Raw genomic sequence first — 22,526 nt, 5'->3', positions numbered from 1 at the left:
ATGGTCAGTAAACAGTAAAGTTTATGCTTCTGAAGTGTACAAACCTTGTACAAATTCAAGTTCATTTTGAAACAGACCCAAAACTTATTACAGCATTCAAACCCATTACAAATATGGTTGTTCAAAGACCATTAATAAATAACTTCATAAAAAACAAATATTCCCCAGAGCAATGCCTTGGACAGGTGTTTCAAGAACCGGTTGTACAGTACAATATAAAAACCCACTCTGCAAATGTACATAAAAAAGCACACTTTCTACATTTTGAACTTGACCATAACATCAAGATATAAAAATTTAAACAAAGGGATGTTTAAGCTTCTGTCTTGGGTTTTGTTGACTCTCCATTTTCTGACTTTTGCCTCTTGCTTTCAACTTCATCCTGCTCTTCTGCAGGACGCTTCACCACATTGCCTTCTGTTTCATCTCCTTCCTCCTCAGCACCTTCTTCCTCATCACCATTCCCTTCACCTTCACCCTCAGCATCTTCATCATCCTCCTCTTCCTCATCTACTTCTTCCAGTGTCTCGTCATCCTCATCATCGGAGAGGGTGTGGAGCCTCCACGGCCCCGCCTCCCCCGGAACTCTGACCATCGCTGGCAGTTCCAATGTCATGACATCAGCACTCATACGAACCAACACCCAACTAGACTCTGCCTCTTTACCACACCGTCTAGCTACCAATTCTACCTGCCCAATACCTTTTACCAAACTTAACCCCTGCACTAACGCATCTCCCGAAACTCGACAATCCACTCCGCTCACTACACAGGCATACTGTACCAGTACATCTTCCAACTCGCACCAGCTAACAATCTTATCTCTGTCCATCTCCGCTCTTCTGTCTGCGCGATTCCACAGCTCCTGACAATCCGACCCCAGACGAGCCCCCGCAAATGTAACACTTATCCAACAGGCTGGTATATGCCTAGGGGAAAAGGAGATCCAGCCATTCACCAACCCCACCTCCCGTACACGCAGGTGCTGTGAGAATTAGGTTTATGCCACGCGTACACACACTATATCAATCTCACACCAAATACCATTATGGAATACACTTTAAAGATTTTTCTAAAACTAAAAGAGTACTATGCAATACAGTATATATGAAGGAAAAGAAAATAAAGTAAAAGGCGCCAACTTATCAAAGTTCAGTCAGTTTAGTGCACATTGTTGGAGCTCAACCATTGAACCATTCGACCCCTCATTGCTTTTCGCTTTCTTCCGATCTCCACGTCCTCACACCTGGGACTACCCCCGGTGGTCGACCGAGCAGTGCAGCACACGTCCACCTTCCTCAGTGTCTCCTTCCCGCCTCCCCTGAAAAGACCGCGAAACCCCCAAGCTCCCAGCTTCACAAGACAAAATAACATTTCCCATTGGTTAAAAAATGAATACAATCCCCATATCAGCAAGTCCAAAGCTAAACAAGTGCAAGAGAAAATACTTATCAAACATAAAAGCATTCCTACTCTAGCAAACCAAAAAAGCCATTTTGATTAACATACACAGTACGTTGTACATTAAGAAGTCTCATGTGTGGCACCTTGTCAAAGCCCTTCTGTATATTCAAATGCACATCAACCGATTCTACTTTGACTATCCTGCTTATTACTTCTTCAAATAATTCCAACAGACTTGCGAGGCAAGATTTTCCCTTGAGAAAACCATGTTGACTACAGCCTATTTTATCATGTGCCTCGAAATACCCTGAGACCTCATCCTTAATAATTGGCTCCAAGATGTTCCCAACCACTGAGGTCAGACTAATTGGCCTATAGCTTCATTTCTTCTTCCTCGCTCCCTTCTTAAAGAGTAAAGTGACATTTGCTATTTTCCAGTCTTTCATAACCTTTCTAGAATCTAGTGATTTTTGAAAGATTAGTATTAATGCTTCCATTATCTCTTCAGCCATCATTGTCAGAACTCTGGGATGGACACCATCTGTTTCATCTACCTTCAGACCTTTCAGTTTCCCAAGAACCTTCTCTTCTATTATGGTAACTTCACAGACTTCATGTCCTCTGACACCTGCAAATCCACCATACTGCGAGTGTCTTCCACAGTGAAGATTGATGCAAAATTCTTATTCAATTCATCTGCCATTTCCTTGTCCCACATTACTACATCTTCAGCATAATTTTCCGGTGGTCCAGTATCTACTCTCGCCTCTTTTTTACACTTTATGTAGCTGAATAAACTTTCAATATCCTCTTTAATATTATTCACTAACTTACTTTCCTTTGCCATCTTTACCTTGTTAGTGACTTTTTTAGTTGCCTTCAGTTATTTTTTTAAAGTTTTGCAATCCTCTATGTTCCCCAGTGATCTTTACTCGATTTTTTTTGCCCTGTCTTTGGCTTTTATGTTGGCTTTGACTTTTCCTGTTAGTCATGGTTGTGTCATCTTGCCTTTAGAATACTTATTCCTCTTTGGAATATATATATTCTGTGCCTTCTGAATTGCTTCCAGAAATTCCAGCTATTGCTGCTCTGCTGTCATCTCTACTAGTGTTCTTTTCCAATCAATTCTGGCCAGCTCCTCTGTAATTCCCCTTTCTCCAGTGGAACATGGATATATCTGACTTTAGCTTCTCCTGCTTAAACTTCAGGGTGAATTTGATCATATTATGATCACTTATCCTTAATTCCTTCAGCCTAAGCTCTCTAATCAATTCCAGTTCAATGTTATACACCCCAATCCAGAATAGCTGATCCTTTTGTGGGGTCAACCATGAGCTGCTCCAAAAAGCCATCTTGAAATTCCCTTTCCTGTAATCCAGCAACAACCTGATTTTCCCAATCTATCTGCATATTGAAGTCCCCCATTACTATAGCCCTTTTGGCATTCATTTTCTATCTCCCTTTGTAAATTTTAGGCAACATCCTTACTACTGTATGGGGAGTCTGTATACAACTCCCATCAGTATCATCTTTTTACACTTGCAGTTCCTTAGCTCTATCCACAATGATTCAACATCTTCTAACTCTATGTCACCCCTTTCTAATGATGATTTCATTTTTTACCAACAGAACAATGCTGCGCCCTTTGCCTTCCTGCCTATCCTTTCGATACAATGTGCGTCCTTGGATATTAAGCACCCAGTTATAATCTTTCATCCATGATTCCATGATGCCTACAACATCATAACTGCCAATCTGCAACTGTGCTGCAAGTTAACCAACCTTATTCTGTATACTGTGCCCATTCAGATACAACACCTTCAGTCCTGTATTCACCCTTTTCAACTTTGTTGCACCATGCTCGACCTCTTGATTCTTAACTTTGTCTGAGGTCTGACCAATATCTGCCTCCACAACTTCTCCGCTAACCATTGTGGCACTCTGGTTTCCATTCCCCGGCAACTCTAGTTTAAACCCCACCGTGCAGCATTATTAAACCTTCCCACAAAGATATTAGTCCCTTTCCAGTTCAGGTGCAAATCTTCCCTTCTATACAGGTTCCACCTTCTCTGGAACAGAAGGCAAAGGTCCAAAAATCTCATGCCGACCCTGCCACACTAAATCCTTAGCCAGATATTAAATTGTATAATGTTCCTAGTTCTAGCCTCACAAACACAGGGCAAGGGTAGCAATACTGAGATCACAACCCTGGAGATCCTGCCCTTTATCTTACCACCTGATACCCTAAACTCCCTTTGCAGAACTACATGGATCATGACTTCTGACTGTTCACCCTCCCTCTTCAGAATGCTGAGGACTCAGTCTGAGGTGTCCTGGACCTGGCACCCTGGAGGCAACATACCATCTGGGAATCTTTATTTTCACTCACAGAACCTCCCATCCATTCCCCTCACGAATGAATCCCCGTCACCGCAGCATTCCTTTATTCCTTGTTCATTTCTTCACATTCCTCTCTGCCACAGGTATTTATTTCCAATTGCAAGTTCCACTTTCCATCACCCTTTTGTCAAATTCCTCCAGTGTGGTTTCTCAAATTCACTGAGAAATTACCTGACAAATATTGTACATAGTTCTCCCTTGCTCTTGCTCCCCAAAATGTCAACAACCCATCAAACAAGAAGTGACAGACCGAATATAGTGTATGGTCATGCACTTTCATAGAACAAATAAAGGTGTAAACTATTTTCTAAAGGGGGAAAAGATCTAGAAATTGGAGGTGCAAGATTGTCTAAATGTTAAATGCAGGTTGAATCAGTGGGAAGGATGGAAAATGCAATGTTAGCATTCATTTCAAGAGGACTAGAATATAAAAGCAAGGATATAATGCTGAGGATTAATAAAACATTGGTCAAACTGCACAGAGTATTGTGAGCAGTTTTAGGCCACTTATTTAAGAAAATATGTGCTGGCATTGGAGAGGATCCAGTGGAGGTTTACAGAAATGATCCCAAGAATGAAAGGGTTCATACATGAGAGATGGTTGATGGCTAAGGATCTGTGCGCACTGCTGCTTAGAAGAATGAGGATGGATCTCATTGAAACTTATTGAATATTGAAAGACTTAGATTGAGTGGACGAGGAGAGAATGTTTCCTATAATGGGGGAGTCTAGGACCAGAGGGCACAATCACAGAATACAAGGGCATTTCTTTAGAACAGAAATGAGGGATAATTTCTTTATCAGAAGGTGGTGAAACTGTGTAATACATTGTCAGAGACGGCTGTGCTGACCAAGTTATTGATTGGGCTTATTTAAAGTGGAGGTTAATAGGTTCTTAATTAGTAAGGGTGAAGACAGGATAATGGGGTTGAGAGTGATAATAAATGGGGTTGAGAATGGTAGAGCAGACGATGGGCCAAATGGCCTAATTCTGTCCCTATGTCTTGTGAATCCCACTTGAAAACTGACACACTTACTTGACATCAACTCATAGCATTTGGTATTTCTTTCCAGAGAAACCTCATCTCTTCAGTCTTTGCTTATAGTAATAAATGAGACTGACAATTAATGTGCTTGAGCCTACACCATTAAAGTAACAGCACCTTTTTTTTACTGGTACATGTTTTCAAAAATCCCCTAATTTTCTGATCAACAACCACCAATTTCATCTCTCAGCAATGAATCAATGTGTGTGGGGTCCTTTGGAATTCCCATTCCAAATCACTGTCATAGCAAGATCCAACTCATGCCGCACAAAAAAACAGCGACCCACCCACAGAACAACGAAAAGGAAAATATGCTTTGACAGCTGGTTAAGTCAGCCCCCTGGCCTAATTGGCTGTCAAACTTGTCAAATGCACTGTGAATGTTTCTGAAGGTCATAAACCTTCCAAAACCTTCTTAAAATTAACAAAACCATTATACTATTTAAATATTACAAAAAAGCACACACACAAAGCATTTCATTACAATTGAAAATGTTCAAAAAAGTCAAGGTAATTTAAGTATATTATTGGCATTCCACTATTGTTCAACAGTGCAATTAAAACTGCAATTAGTTCATGGCTAATTTTCCAAGTGCATGATTAATCACTCTTTTTTTGTTATTTGACAGTCCGACTTACAACCTCCCAGCTATGGCATTCCTGGCAGCCCAGATGGGCAGCTTGCTCTGGCAAGAGATACTGCAGGAATTGCAAAACCAAGGCTCATTTTACACTGCAAGAAATGAGAGGACCAATCTAAGTCTGGTGCTGAAACTCCTCTGCAAATGTTTGCACTGTGAGTCTGTTTGAATAGAGATGCTGATGATCTTTAAAACAAATGACTGAACCAATTAAGATATAATTAGTGGTAGTGGGCTTCTGAAATGTCAAATGCATCTCTCCAGTTGTTTAGCTACTGAACAATTACAGAGGTGAAGCAGGAGCAAATGCGTGACTCTCCTGTGAGTCCCTGCCACCACCATTTCAGCAGAGGAGAACTTATCGCTAATGTTATTGGTGTTGTGCATTCAGCTGGAGGAAAATAAATAAATCTGTGTTCTCAGTGTTTGCGACCATCACTAATGGTTTGTGAGCTGAAGTGAGACGGAGTGGGAATAAATTATTTATAAAAATGAAGATCTCATACGAATATATTTATATTTTGCAATAGCTTTGCAGCATTTCAGTAAACACTTGAGGATAATCTTGAAAACACCATGAGCATTTATTCTGGCTCTTTATGAATTGCACAAATTGCATTTGTATGACACCGCCTACTTGAATTACTTAGAATTTACAAGAAGACATTTGACTCTTAATATCCTGGGATAGTGTTATCATTCCTGCAAGTGCGATTTATCATTATTTCAGAGGTGGCTCAGCGGGTAACCATCTTGCCTCTGAATTCGACCAATGAGGTCTCATGTAAAGCTAGAGAATGCTGGGAATACTCAATAGTTCAGGCAGCATGTGCAGAGGGAGAGGTGGGGTGAACATCCCTGGCAGATGGCCTTTTTTCACATCAAAGAAATTAAAATTTCCTCCCTCCTGAGGTGCTGACTCTCCTGTTCAGTAGTCCCAACATCTTTTATTTACACTCCAGGTGCCATATTATTTGGTACGTCCTGTACCTAATAAAGTGGCTACTGAGTGTATGTTTGCAGTCTTCTGCTGCTAAAGCCCATCCATTTCAAGGTTCGTCGATTTGTGCATTCAGAGATGCTATCCTGTGCACTACTGTTGTAACATGTGGTTCTTTGAATTACTGTTTTCTTCCTGACAGAATCAGTCGGACCATTCTCCTCTGACCTCTCTCATTAAGAAAGTGTTTTTACTCATAAAACTATCACTCACTGGCTGTTTTTTTTATTCTTGCACCATTCTCTGTAAAATCTAGAGAGTGTTGTGTGAAAATTCCAGAAGATCGCTGTTTCTGAGATACTCAAACCACCCTTTCTGACACCAACAATCATTCCACAGTCAAAGTCACCTATATCACATTCCTTCCCCATACTGACTGTTTGGTCTGAATAACAAGTTAACCTCCTGACCATGATTTGTCTATATGCATTGAGTTGCTGTCATATGATTAGCTGATTAGATAGTTGCATTAATGAGCCGGAGTACTGGTGTACCTAATAAAGTGGCCACTGGGTGTATTTTGGTATTACAACATCTGAAGTGCTTTGGTTTTCATTCTGCTGATGAAGGGTCCTAGCCCAAGTCATTGAGTGCTTATTCCTGTCCATAGATGCTGCCTGACCTGCTGAGTACCTCCAGCATTTTATGTGTGTTGCTCTAGATTTCTAGCAGCTGCCAAATCTCTTGTGTTTTTGGTTTTCAGTTATTGTGGTTTGAAGCTTTAATGGGTAGGGTAAAATGGGAAAAAAATACTCATAAAATAATCTGTGTCAGGAACTCATTATCTGATGGAAGCATAACTTCTCACTAAGGCATGGCTAAGGGCCCATTACCAAGAAGGACTCTGAATAAGACAACAAAATCATAGAATATATGAGAATTATGCCATTCAGCCCATCAAATCTGCTCCAATATTCAATCTTGCTGATTATGTTTTCAACCCCATTCTCCTGCTTTCTTTCCATAACCCTTTACCAATGAAGTCCATCAACTGCAATCGTAAATATATCCAGTGACTTAGCCTCAAACATCCTTTGTGGAATCTGATTTTACAGATTCACCAAAGTTCAAACTTCAATGTGAATTTATCATAAAAGTACATGTCACCACATACAGCCTTGAGATTTATTTTCTGACAAGCAAACTTAGTAAATCCAATAACCATAATGGAATCAATGAAAGACCCCACCAACAGGGCAAACAACTGGTGTGCAAAGACAGCAAACGGTGCAAATACGGTACAAAAAAGAAAGAAAACAAGAAATAATAATCATACAATTATTTCAGCTGGAAGACAGCCCCATGATCAGAACAGACTAGATGTTGATAAGGAAGCGTCGAACACCTGGCTCAGATTTGGAGGCCTCTTCCCAGAAACAGAAAGGTTCCCTGTGGCAATACAGGACCAGGTGATTTACACAAGAAAAAATTATCAAAAATACAGAATAAAATACCAACAAATTCAAGAAGATAAATGCAGAAAATGCCAAGAGAAACCAGAAGAATTCAACACATTAGAGGAACTGCAGCAGTTTAACTCAATCTGATTACTTGCACAGGCACAATTAAGTGGCAAATACCATTCACCAGAATCTTGCTTTAAAATACATGCTCATAAAATAAACCATAACTTACTGTAAACACAAGCCTGATCCAGTTTTAGAGTCAGAGTACCACAAATTATATTATGACTGATCCATTATTATAAGGAGGACAATCCATAATAACCATACAGATGTAATATTACAGGATAAACAGGCAAGATCAACTTGTTTAATATATATAGCCATTACAAACACACATAACTTACAGAAAATGCTAAATTAAAAGAGGAAATTGAAAGACTTTGGAACACGAACAGGGTATATAGTGCCCTGATAGGAATATCTACAACTATCATCTCAAAGGCACTCATCCTCATCCACAATAGCGTTAAATTATGAATAATATCTATGTAGAGCTTCAGAGAACCACAACACTAAACACCACTAGACTAGTCCAAAAGTTTCCTGAAATTGAGAAATGAATGTGCTTGGCTATGCCCATACCTCAGAGTTTACCTACTTGAGCTGAGAAAAAAATAAAAATAGTAAATAAATATGCAATAAATATTGAGAACATCAGATGAAGGGTCCTTCAAGGTGAGTCTAAAGGTTGTGTGAACAGTTTAGTCATGGGGCGAATGAAGTTGAATGAAGTTATCCGCTCTAGTTCAACAGCCTGGTGGTTGAAGGGTCATAACTGTTCCTGAGCCTGGTGTTGTGAGTCTTGAGGTTCCTGTTCCTTCCTCCTGATGGCATCAGTAAGAAGAGAGCATGACCTGGGCGGTGGGGGTCCCTGATGCTGGATGCTGCTTTCCTGCAACAATACTCCATGTAGATGTGCTCAGTGGTGGGGAAGGCCTAACCCATGATGGGCTGGGTTGCATCCTCTACTTTTTGTAGGACTTTCCTGTTCAAGGGCATTGATATTTCCATACCAGGCTGTGATATAGCCAACTAATGTATTCTCCACCACACATCAGCCTGAAGAAATTCTTCCTCATTTCAGTTCTAAAAGCTGTTCCCTTGGATCCTAAGCTCTGCCATTAATGGAAACATCCTCTGCACATACACTTTATCCGGGCCTTTCAGTATGCAGTAGTTTTCAATGAGCTCCCTCTGAATGGGCCCAGAGTCATAAAACACTCTCAAATGCAAATAGACACCATTAAGAACTGAGAAGTGAGACTGACCTCTACATCTCCACTTTCTGGGCATATTTTCACAATGATCTTACTAGGCCATAGATTTCTATTAGATATGCTTTTTCACAAGAACATTGAAACATCCACTCATACAATGAAATGTCTCATTTGCATCCAATCAGCAAGGATTGTGCTGTGGCATCCCTCACATGTCTCCACACTTACAGCTCCAAAATAATTCATGAACTCTAACCTCTATATCTTTGGAATGTGGATGCAAAGTAGAGAACCCAGGAGAAGCTCATGCAGTCGTGGAGGAATGTACAAGTTCCTCACAGACAGTGGCAGGAATTGAACCTCAAATAGTGATCGCTGGCATCATAATAGTGTTGGCTAACCTCTACACTACTGTGCTGTGCCAACAGTTCTGTAATTTATTTTACCAAGGACGTCTGGCAACTATGCACAGATTTACCAATGTGTTTCCTACATTACTTGGTCAAAAAACTTCAAAAGTATTCCTGCAGCTGTAATTCATTTGTAATGTGTCTTGACAAATGCTACAATAGTTTTTTTTAAGTCATTTCTCAAAGAAGGGTAGATATTTATTTGCTGTAAACATGTCGCGATGAGCATTGAACTTCATTTTCAAACTTTGGCTCCACAGGATTCAAAGCAACCAAGGTATACTGCAAGTTGCAGAACAATTGTGTGGCTAAGCACAACTCAAATGCCATCTATAAATTTACAGACGATACCATTGTTGCTATAAATTCATAAAGAAACAAAGAGTTGGACAGAAGCGAGATGGATTGGCTGATTGAAAGGTTTTGCAACAATGACTTTGCCCTTAACTTTAATGGGACCCTGGAATTGATTATGGACTTCCAGAAGGAGAGGTTAGGAGAAGACACACACCAGACCTCACTGAGGACTCACTGGTGGAAAGGGTGAGCCATTCCATGTTCCTGGGCATCAGCATCTCAGAGGATCTGTCCTAAGAGTAACACATAGATGCAATCATATGGAAGGCATGCCAGAGGCCCCACTTTGTTAGGAGCTTCAGGAAATTTTACCTAAGAGTCTAGCAAATTTCAGTAGATGTTCAGAGGAGAACATTTTAACTGGTTACATTAACAGCTGGTATGGATGTTCCTGTGTACAGGATTACAAGGGGTTGCAAAGGGTTATCGACTCAGCCAGTTCAGAAGTGGATAGAGTGAAGTTCATGGATGTCAACATCTCTAAGGATCTAACCCTCTCCCACCATATAGATGGCACCACAGTGGCTTGATTTCATCAGGAGTTTGAGTAGATGCGTTATGTCACCAAAGACCCTTGCAAATTTCTACAGATGTACCATGGAGAACGTTCTAACCGATAGTGTCACTGTCTACTGTGGAGAGGCCACTGCACACAGAATTGGAAAAAGCTGCAGAAAGTTGTAAGCTCAGCCAATCTATCATGGGCAATTGTATCTCCAGCATCCAGGACTCCTTCAGAAGGTGATGCCTCAAAATGGCTGATCCTGTCATCCAGGACATGACCTCTCTCATTGCTACAATTAAGGAGGAAGTACAGGAGCCAAAAGACACACACTAAACATTTCTGGAACAGCTTCTTCCCCTCTGCCATTAGATTTCCGAATGAGCCCATGAACAATACCTCAGTATTTTGATTTTTTTTTAACTTAGCTCTCTTTTTACACTTTATAAATATATATATATTCATATAGTATTTTATAACTTTTTATTATTATGTTGCAATGTACTGCTGCACAAAACAATAATTTTCACGACGCATGCGAGTGATATTAAACCCGATTCTGGTTCTGAACTTCGCAGATCGAGCAGCAACTGGGGGATGAGAGAGGATCTGATGATATTTCAGGTTGAAGCCATAATGCTGACAATTCCTCTGAATCAGAATCAGAACCAAGTTTATTCCTTTCCCTCCACAGATGTTGCTCAATCTCCTGAATTCCTCTATTTATTTATTTTGTTTATTTATCCATTTATTCAGAGATATGGTACTGAACAGGCTGCTCCAACGAGCTGCAGTGCCCAGCAACCCCCCCCCCTATTAACATTAGCCTAATTATGGGACAATTTACAATGACCTATTAACCTATAAAATCGTACATCTTTGGACTGAAGAAGGAAGCCAGAGCACCCAGAGGAAGCCCATGCAGTCACAAGGAGAACATACAAAAATGGTCTGCACCAGAATTGAACTTTGAACTCCAATGCCCGAACTGTAGTTAGAATTGCGCTAACCACTACCCTACTGTTATGTTCTTAGTTTGTTTCTTGCTCCTGATTCCAGCATCTTCTGTAATTCCTTGGCAATAAGAGCACTAAATCTGAAATTGTAGAGTTGACTTCTTAGTCTTGGAGTCTGGTCATGATAGCTGGGCCTGGTGGAACAGTGTGATGCTCCGCAAATCAGATATTCCCTCTATGGTACCTCAGCAGTGTTTCCATGCTAGGAATGTTTCAAAGTTCAAAGTAATTTTTTTTATCAAAGTGCATGTATGTCACCATACACAACCCTGAAATTTTCATTTTCATTTTCTTGTAGGCATTCACAGTAAACAAAAAGAAACATAATAAAATCAATGAAAGACTGCACACAACAAAACAGACAAACACCAATGTGAAAAAGGCAAAAAACATGCAAATAGAAAAAAGAAAAGTAAATAAATTAATAAGGCATAAATATCAAAAACATGAATGAGATGAAAAGTCCTTGAAAATGAGTCCATAAGTTATGGGGACAGTTCAGTGATGGAGTGAGTGAAGTTGTCCTCTCTGGTTCAATAGCCTGATGGTTGTCAGGTAATAACTGCCCCTGACACAAAGTACACTACTGATGCTGTGGTCAAAGCAACACGTACAACACGCTGGAGGAACTAAGCTGGACGGGCAGCATCCGTGGAAAAGAACAGTCAACGTTTCGGGCCGAGACCCCTCGTTAGGACTCAGTAACTGTCCCTGAACCTGGTGGTGTGGGCCCTGAGTCTACCTCAGTAACATTTATATTTTAGAGACACAAAGGACTGAAGATGCTGGAAGATGGATAGAAAACAAACTTCGGGGATTATTCATTACCATTCAAGAGTATATTTAATGCCAGGTCAACATCTAAAATAGTGCAGAATTGCTCTCATTCTGGGAACATTGACTTTTATACAGTACTGTGTTAAAGTCTTAGGCACATAAATAGACTTATGTGCAAAGGATGTTGGGAATGGTGAGGGTAAAGCACCAGAGGAGGGGTGTGAAACAGGTGGCAGAGAAGGTTTGCCGGGGCAGGAGCTGGTGCCGATGCAGAAACACCCAGCCCTGAGGCACCAGGCAAGGTCATTTGGTTCCAGATAATTGGTTCATTGATCATTACAGAATGTCTCTCTGGTACTTCTTGCATGCCCCCCTCCTTCCCCTTTCACCAATCATGATTCCCCTCACCTTGCCCCCTTCCCACTCTCAGTCAACAACAGAGACCCATATCAGAATCAGGTTTATCATCACTCACATATGACATGAAATTTGATTTATTTACGGCCACAGTACGGTGCAATACATAAAATTACTAAAGTACTGTGCCAAAGTCTTAGGCACTCTAGCTATATAAATGTGCCTCTGCCTTTTGCACAGTAATGTACTTCATGTTTTAGAGTATTGCTTTTATATTTACAGTTATTGTGTTTTTATGTGTACTGTGCTTTTTCATGCTGCATCAGATCCAGAGTGAAAATCATTTCATTTTCCTTTACATTCATTTTGTAGTAATAGTAAATCGATCACTCATTTTGAATGTGACGTTCTCCCATTCCTATAAGGCAGGGTTCCCAACCTGGAGTCCAAGAGCCCCTCGGTTAATGATAGTGGTAGTGTTTGTGAACCCCTATCCTAAGGGGAATATTCCTAATGGAGATGCCTGTGCATGACTTTGTTTATGGTGGGGAGGCTAATACACAGAGAACTACCTTGACAGATCAGGGTCAGGGTTCATTGGTATGGAATTCAAGATGACAAGGGACCCTTCACAGCTACAGCCTTCCTCCGCCTTCACTGCCATTGTGATGTTTTAGTCATCCTTCGCCAGCTCCACCTTCGTGGTCTTGGTTGGATTACTCTTTATCTGGAACCTCCCACTTGCTATGGGTGCCCCTACCAGGAGCTAAACCGCAGTCAGTATTGTTTGCAGGAGCTCAGGAACCTGCAAGCCACTGCATTATGACAAGGGGATGATCCTCAGAGAAGATTGTGTTCTGAAGAATGACAATAAACTACCTTGAATCCTGAACATTTGTCTCGCCAACTTCTCTCCTCTTTCATTTGTTTTACCTGAGAGAAAAATCTAGTTTTTCTTTTATTATCTGTGAATTTCTTCACACCAGGCACCTGGTGGGAAATTTGACTACTGCTGACTAATACTTCTCCAGAGAGAGGCAAAGAACATCTGCATTTCAAATGAAGTAAATACCTAACCTCATGGGTCAAAGATTTTTCCAAACCCTGCTCTACATAAACTGTACCACACTAGATATTCATTACCTTGGAGTTTCAGAAGTACATATTGCATTTTCAAATATTTTATTTAAAAGGTGTGACTTAAAGTTGGCAAATGCTGAAAGCACTCAGCAAGTCAGGCAGTGTCTCTGGAGAGAGAAACAGAGAATTAATTTCAGATTGACGACCTTTTATCAGAATTGATTTGATGACCAACGGTCATTTATTCCCACAAATGCAGAGTTTTCCCAGGATTTTCCACCTTTATTTCCTTATCTCAGACATTTGTAAATGAGCCACTTTACAGCAATGTTACAGGACGACAGAAGTCCAATGATAAGTCACCAACCTACCACATTCCTCATTGTCCTTAGGAATGATACTGCCATTACCATCTGGTCTGGTGCAGCATCCTCTCATAATATATGAAAACAATAGAGAACTGTCAAGTCAGCTGAAAAGGACATTGGCTGCAGTCTACCTATCACTACAGGACTCGTATATATAGGAAAAGGAAGTGAGCAGGGAAAAACTATTGTGGACACTTACTCTGAAATCTACCTTTTCCTAAAGGTCCTTTCTGGAAAATGCAACAGGTCTATTAAAACAAAAAAAAAACTTGAAGTCATCTTAAAAGTTTCTTCTCCCAGGCAGTTAATCTGACCAATCATTCCAGTTAGACCCAACCCACTCTGTCTATTACCCCTGACACTGCACTGAAAACACTTTAAAATGCTGGCATTTTTGTATTTATGCATACATGGCGGCGAGGAAGTCCACCCCTCCTCCAAATGACCAGGTACTGTGTATCATCGTGGCCGACGTGAGAAGAACCCTGTGCAGGGTCAACCCATGGAAGGCTGCTGGACCAGACAACATTCTTGGTAGAGTGCGCAGAGGATGTGCAGACCAGCTAGCAGATATTCTCACTGACATCTTCAACATCTCCCTGAACAGCGCCACCATTCCAACATGCTTCAAGGCCACCACCATCGTCCCCGTGCCGAAGAAGTCCTCAGTGTCCTGCCTAAATGACTACCATCCCATCTGGTGTGTGTCTTCTCCTAACCTCTCCTTCTGGAAGTCCCAAGGCTGTCTGCTCAGTCCACTGCTGTTCACTCTGCTAACACACGACTGTGCTGCAACACACAGCTCAAACCACATCATCAAGTTCACCAATGACACGACTGTGGTGGGTCTCATCAGCAAGAACGATGAGTCAGCTTGCAGAGAGGAGGTGCAGTGGCTAATGGACTGGTGCAGAGCCAACAACCTGTCTCTGAATGTGAACAAAACAAAAGAGATGGTTGTTGATTTGAGGAGGGCACGGAGTGACGACTCCCGGCTGAACATTGACTGCTCCTTGGTAGAGATCATTAAGAGCACCAAATTTCTTGGTGTTCACCTGATAGAGAATATCACCTGGTCCCTCAACACCAGCTCCATAGTAAAGAAAGCCCAGCAGCATCTCTACTTTCTGCAAAGTCTGATGAAAGCTCATCTCCCAACCCCCATCCTCACCACATTCTACAGGGGTTGTATTGAGAGCATCCCGAGCAGCTGCATCCTGGTTTGGAAATTGCACCGTCTCAGATTGCAAGACCCTGCAGCAGATAGTGAGGTCAGCGGAGAAGATCATCAGGGTCTCTCTTCCCACCATTACAGACATTTACACTACACGCTGCAGCCGCAAAGCAAGCAGCATTATGAAGGACTCCATGCACCCCTCATACAAACTTTTCTCCCTCCTGCCATCTGGGAAAAGGCACCGAAGCATTTGTGTTCTCACGACCAGACTATGTAATAGTTTCTTCCCCCAAGCTATCAGATTCTTCAATAGCCAGAGTCTGGACTGACACCAACTTACTACCCTCTACTGTGCCTATTGTCCTGTTTATTATTTACTATAATGCCTGCACTGTTTTGTGCACTTTATGCAGCCCTGGGTAGGTCTGTAGTCTAGTGTATTTTTTTTCCTGTGTTGTTTTTGTACTGTTTCATGTAGCACCATGGACCTGAAAAACATTTTCTCATTTTTACCATGTACTGTACCAGCACTTATGGTCAAGATGACAATAAAAACTGACTTGACTTGACTTTATTCCATAATCATACTTTTTATATACGAGGGGTGATTGATAAGTTCATGGCCTATGGCAGAAGGAGTCAATTTTAGAAAACCTGGCACATTTATTTTTCAACATAGTCCCCTCCTACATTTACACACTTAGTCCAGCTGTCGTGGAGCATATGGACCTTGGACCTCCAGAAAGTGTCCACAGATGGGCGATTGATAATTTTGTGGCCTAAGGTAGAAGGAGATGAGCTATACAGCTCTTGTTACGTTCGCATGCAGGTCAACTCTTTGAGTTATTTTGCAGAAAGTTTAAAGGTAATAATGCATCTCCTTCTACCTTAGGCCACGAACTTATCTATCACCCCTGATGAGTTATTAACTTCAAACTTACTGCATAATCAAAGAGTTGAACAGCATGTGCATGTAAAAGCTGCATAACAAGGGGAGCGTCGGTGCGGGCAGCAGAGCGGGAGTAAGGAGTGCTCGTGATCGAAAGACGACTGGAGATCGGAGGATTGGAGGATCAGCCGCTGTAGGTAGGCTGAGACCCTCGGACCTACCTGGAGAGTACCTGAGGAGGAAAGTAAAGCTGTGCAAGCACAGGTGACATCAGCAGCGAGCGCGGGCTTTAAAAAGCGGCCCACTTTCAGGAGCGGGCAGCGGAGTGCACAGGAGCAGAGTGCTGGGCTTTGGCTCAGCTGGCTTCGGCGCAAGAGGACTTCAGCAAGAAGCCTGTTTTTCATTTATTCTGACTAATCTGACCCCTGTGGCCGTTCCCATCAAAAATAAGTATACCATTTTGGATACTGTTGGTGGGGATGACCTACCAGGAACAAGCTGCAGTGGTCCTGTCTCTGGCACTGAGGTTGGACCCTCGACTAGGAAGGGGAGGAGGGAAGAGAAGAGAGCGATATTGATAGGGGATTCTATAGTTGGGGGGGGGGGATAGGAGATTTTGTGGGGAAGATCAGGAGTCTCGGATGGTATGTTGCTTCCCAGATGCTGGGGTCTGAGACATCTCAGATCGGGTGCAGGTTATTCTTGAGAGGGAGGGCAAGAATCCAGATGTTGTGGTCCATGTAGGGACCAATGACGTGGGTAGGATGAGTGAGGGGGTCCTGCATAGGGAGTTCAGGGAGTTAGGTGTGAAGCTGAAGAGCAGGATCTTCAGGGTAACAATCTCAGGATTGCTACCTGTGCCACATGCAAGTGAGGCAAGAAACAGAAAGATTATAAATATTAATACGTGGCTGAGAGGATGGTGCAGGAGGGAGGGCTTCAGGTTTGTAGATAATTGGGCTTTGTTCCAGGGAAGGTGGGATCTGTTCTGAAGGGACAGTTTACACCTGAACTGGAGCGGTACTAACATACTTGCAGGAAAGTTTGCCAGTGCTTCTTGGGGGGGGGGGCGAGGATCCAGAATGTGAGAGAGGATAACGAGAGGAAGAACAAAGGACAGGTGGGGACTACACGGTTCCGGAATATTAAGTGTGTAGTAGAGAAAGGTGAAAGGTGAGGCAGAACAAGTGATAAGGGGGACACATGTACAGAGGGATGGTCTGACGGAACATGGAGTTAAACGTGTTGAAAGAATAAGTAAGTTTAGGAAGGACAACAAAATTCTAGGGGCATATAGCCCAATGGGAGTTCGGGGAGCTGGGTTATGCACAATAGGCAGCAATTCAAACAGAGAGAGGAGAAATGGGCTAAAAATTCTATATCTGAATGCACGAAGTGTCAGAAATAAGGCAGATGAACTTGAAGCCCAGGTGCGAATGGGTAACTATGATGTTGTTGGGGTAATGGAGACATGGCTGCAGGGAGATCAGACCAGGGAAACGAATGTACAAGGGTATATGTGCTATCGTAGGGACAGAAATGTGGGCAGAGGTGATGGGGTGGCCCTGTTGGTGAGGAATGAGATTCAGACCTTTGCAAGGGGGGAACATAGGGTCAGGAGAAGTAGAGTCTGTGTGGATGGAACTGAGGAACAGTAAGGGCAAAAGGACCCTAATGGGTGTTGTCTACAGGCCACCAAACAGTAGCATGGATATTGGGTGCAAGTTGAATAGGGAGTTAACATTGGCATGCGGCAAAGGTAATGTTGTAGTAGTTATGGGGGATTTCAACATGCAGGTGAACTGGGAGAATCAGGTTGGTGCTGGACCACAGGATAGGGAGTTTGTAGAGTGCCTACGGGATGCATTCCTGGAACAGCTTGTACGAGAGCCGACCAGGGACAAGACTATTCTGGATTTAGTGTTATGTAATGAACAGGATTTGATAAGCGATCTCGCAGTAAAAGAGCCATTAGGAGGTAGTGATCTTAATATGATAAGTTTTCATCTGCAATTTGAGAAGGATAAGGGCAGCTCGGAGGTGTCAGTGTTAAGATGAACAGGGGAAACTATGGAGCCATGAGGGAGGAGCTGGCCAAAGTTAACTGGACAGATATCCTAGCAGAAAAGGCAGTGGAACAGCAATGGCAGGTATTCTTGGGAATAATGCACAAGGTGCAAAATCAGTTCATCCCCCAAAGAAGGAAGGATTCAAAGGGGGGAAAGGGGCCACAGTGGTTGACAAAGGAAGTCACAGATTGCATAGCATTAAAAAAAAAGTATGACAGAGCTAAGGTGGGTGGTAGGACAGATGATTGGGAAGTTTTTAAGGAACAACAGAACTTAACTAAAAAGACAATACAGGGAGAAAAAATGAGGTACAAATGCAAGATAGCCAGGAATATAAGGGAAAATAGCAAAAGCTTTTTTAGGTATGTGAAGAGAAAGAAGATAGTTAAGAACAATGCTGGGCCCTTGAAGAATGAATTGGGTGAAATTGTTATGGGAAACAGAGAAATGGCAGAAGAATTTAATAAGTACTTTAGATCTGTCTTCACTAGGGAAGACACAAGCAATCTCCCGGATGTATGGATGGGCCAAGGACATAGGGTAACAGAGGAAATGAAACAGATTGACATTAGGAAGGAAACGGTGATGAGAAGACTGATGGGACTGAAGGCTGACAAATCCCCAGGTCCAGATGGTCTGCATCCTAGGGTACTAAAGGAGGTGGCCCTGGAAATTGCAAATGCATTGGTAATCATTTTCCAATGTTCCTTAGATTCAGGATCAGTTCCTGAGGATTGGAGAATGGCTAATGTTATCCCACCTTTTAAGAAAGGAGGGAGGGAGAAAACAGAGAACTATCAACCTGTCAGCCTGACATCGGTGGTGGGCAAGATGCTACAGTCCATTATTAAGGATGAAATAGTGGCATATCTACATAGCAGTGATAAGATTGGGCCGAGCCAGCATGGATTTACCACGGGTAAATCATGCTTGACTAATCTGTTGGAGTTTTTCGAGGATGTAACCAGGAAGTTAGACGGGGGAGATCCAGTGGATGTAGTGTACCTCGATTTTCAGAAGGCATTTGATAAGGTCCCACATAAGAGATTGGTGGGTAAAATCAAAGCTCAGGGCATCGGGGGGAAGACATTGACATGGATAGAAAAATGATTGGCAGATAGAAAGGAAAGGGTAGCAATGAATGGGTGTTCCTCGGAATGGCAGGTGGTGATTAGTGGAGTACCACAGGGCTTGGTATTGGGACCACAGCTGTTTACGATTTACGTCAATGATTTAGATGAAGGCATTGAGAATAACATCAGCAAATTTGCTGATGATACTAAGCTGGGTGGCAGTGTGACATGTGATGAGGATGTTAGGAGAATTCAGGGTGACTTGGATAGGCTGGGTGAGTGGGCAGATACTTGGCAGATGACATTTAATGTGAATAAGTGCGAGTTTATCCACTTTGGGAGTAAGAACAGGAAGGCAGATTATTATCTGAACGGTGTAGAGTCAGGTAAGGGAGGAATACAAAAAGATCTAGGAGTCCTAGTTCATCAGTCACTGAAGGTGAATGAGCATGTGCAGCAGGCAGTGAAGAAGGCTAATGGAATGTTGGCATTTATTACAAAGGGAATTGAGTACAAATGCAAGGAAATCCTCTTGCATTTGTACAGAGCCCTGGTGAGACCACACCTGGAATATTTGTACAATTTTGGTCTCTAGTGTTAAGGAAGGACATCCTGGGCTGTAGAGGAAGTGCAGCATAGATTCACGAGGTTAATTCCTGGGATGTCTGGACTGGCTTACGCAGAGAGGTTAGAGAGACTGGAATGCTGGAATTAAGGAGATTGAGAGTGGTTCTGATTGAAACATATAAGATTATTAAGGGATTGGACAAGATAGAGGCAGGAAATGTGTTCCAGATGCTGGGAGAGTCCAGTACTAGAGGGCATGGTTTGAGAATAAGGGGTAGGTCATTTAGGACAGAGTTAAGGAAAAATTTCTTCTCCCAGAGAGTTGTGGGGGTCTGGAATGCATTGCCTCGGAAGGTAGTGGAGGCCAATTCTCTGGATGCTTTCAAGAAGGAGCTAGATAGGTATCTTATGGATAGGGGAATTAAGGGATGTGGGGACAAGGCAGGAACCAGGTATTGATAGTAGATGATCAGCCATGATCTCAAAATGACGGTGCAGGCTCGAAGGGCTGAATGGTCTAATTCTGCACCTATTGTCTATTGTCTGTAATTCATCTCCTTCTATCTTAGGCCACAAATTTATTAATCACCCCTCATAATTCTTTATTCTATGAATGTTTATTCCCCTCCATAGATGCTGCCTGAGCTGCTGAGTTTCTGCAGGATTTTGTTTGTGTTCCTTAAATTTCTCAGAATTTGCAGAATCTTTTGTATTTGTGATATATTCAGGTTTGTTGAATACACAAAGCTGGGTGACTAAGTGGGTTGAGTGAAGGTTGCCGAGAAGCTTTGTGTGGATATAAGCTGATGGTATGATTGGCCAAAGACAGGGCGAGAGACTGCAGATATTGGAATGTGTATCAATATGTTGAACCCAGGATAAATTTTCAGAGTTTTTCCTGAGAAGGCAAAGACGGCATGACAGGACTATAAATAGGAGTTTGAGGAGAGTCGGTATGCCATCAAAGATTCTCACAAATTTCTGCAGATGTACCATCGAGAGCATTTGAACTGGTTGCTTCACCACTTGGTATCGACTTGCCACTCTGCAGCATTGGGACAGCTAGCTTTGTCACTGGCAAAGACCTCCACAGCTTTGAGGGCTCCTTCAAAAGGCAATGCTACACAAAGGCAAGACTCATCTTTAAGGGCTGTCATCACCCAGGTCATGCTCTCTTCTCGTTGCTACCATAAAAAGAGGTATATACTGTATATGTACAAATAAGTAGGTAGTAAATATATACAGTATTGTGTAAAACTCTTAGGCACATATATATAGCTAGGGTGCGTAAGACTTATGCACAGTACTGTATTTATCAATGAGGAATGAAGTCTAATGACCTTGCTTGTTGTCTCAGGACTGGGTGTGTCTGCACCTGCGTCATCCCCCGTCCCAGCACTCTTTCTCTGCCACCTGTCCCACATTCCTCCCATGGCACTCCACCCTCACCATCCTCAATATGCTTTGTTCAGCCAGATTTCAAAGATGCATTTAATGTCAGAGAAATGTATACAATATACATCCGGAAATGCTTTTCCTTCACAACCATCCATGAAAACAGAGGAGTGCCCCCAAAGAATGAATGATATTTAAATGTTCGAACCCCAAAGTCCTCCCAGTTCCTCTCCCTCCCATGCATAAGTGGCAGCAAGCAACGATTCCGCTGTTCCCCCTACCAGCAAAAAATGAGCATTGACACTTGCCACCGAGCACTCGAGTAAAGTAACAGCAAAGACACAGATTTGCGGTCCTCCAGAGACTATGCATTCACCCAGTATTCAACATACCACAGATTCTCTCTCTCCCTAATAAGGGAGAAAGAAATGTTTCCATTTCACAGCGAGAGGGAGACATAACAAACAACTCACTGGTTTATAATGTTAAAAGTCCATTGCTTCACTTTTTCTGTGCTCTGTCCCTAAAGATCTCGGGTCTCTAGGCACACTGACAAAGATCTTCCAGTTCCCACGACACACCAGTCCGGGATACCGGCCTTCGATCCTCCTAGCTCCAGAGCCCCAAGCTGCCAGGCCCCAAAGGCGAGCTTAACTCTTAGGCCACGCCCTTGGCGTGCTGAATAACGACCAGCTGTAAAACCCTGAGAGGGGGTCCCATTCCTGCAAAGAACTGTAGTCAGCATGTATCTTCAGGTCAGGGTCTTCAAAAGAATCTTGAAAGGGAAAAACAGAGACATTAAAGATGGAAATAGAACTGTTTCTGAAGATGCAAGCAAAGGACCCGCCATTCGGCGACATTTCACAACATAATCCAGTCATGCTAAATCTGATTCTAATTCTGATCCTGAGGCAAAATAAAAAATACAATCTGCTGGAGCAACTGATCAGGTCAGTCTACATGATGGATGACATTTTGGCTTCAGATCCAGCATGAAGATGTAAAAGGAAGTCAGCCCGCAGAAAGTGAGATAGAGGGGTGAGACAGACAAAGTGGGGTTTGATGAGCAGATGGGTGAGAGGAAGAACGAGTTTAGAGACAGAAGTTGGTGGGCGATAGATGGAAACTGATGACGAAAAAGAATTGAGCAGATGGTGGCAGGTGGATCAAACATGAGTTCACTCACTTTAGAAGATAAAACAACCACACTGAAACAGATTATTTTTAAGGTGAGAAATTGAAAGATATTCATGTCCAGAGGGACTGCAGTGTTTCAAATGAATCACTGGAAGTTAATGTCCCTGTACAGCAAGCA

At 42.3% G+C, this 22,526-nt stretch overlaps 1 protein-coding gene across 1 annotated transcript in view; it reads right to left on the bottom strand.

Annotated features, from left to right (window-relative positions):
• Window positions 1-313: 313 nt before the first annotated feature.
• LOC132405257 (uncharacterized) overlaps window positions 314-22,526 on the bottom strand; it is a 178,600-nt gene continuing 156,387 nt past the window's right edge. Inside the window, exon 2 of the mRNA XM_059989941.1 lies at window positions 314-597. Coding sequence (XP_059845924.1) covers window positions 314-597 — 284 coding nt within the window. The remainder of the gene's footprint in view (window positions 598-22,526) is intronic.

The sequence above is a fragment of the Hypanus sabinus genome, chromosome 15, assembly GCF_030144855.1.
Source record: "Hypanus sabinus isolate sHypSab1 chromosome 15, sHypSab1.hap1, whole genome shotgun sequence".
In the NCBI taxonomy this organism is placed as follows: Eukaryota; Metazoa; Chordata; class Chondrichthyes; order Myliobatiformes; family Dasyatidae; genus Hypanus; species Hypanus sabinus.
The sequence above is the reverse complement of the archived record's forward strand: the minus strand, read 5'-3'. Positions and strand labels throughout refer to the sequence as shown.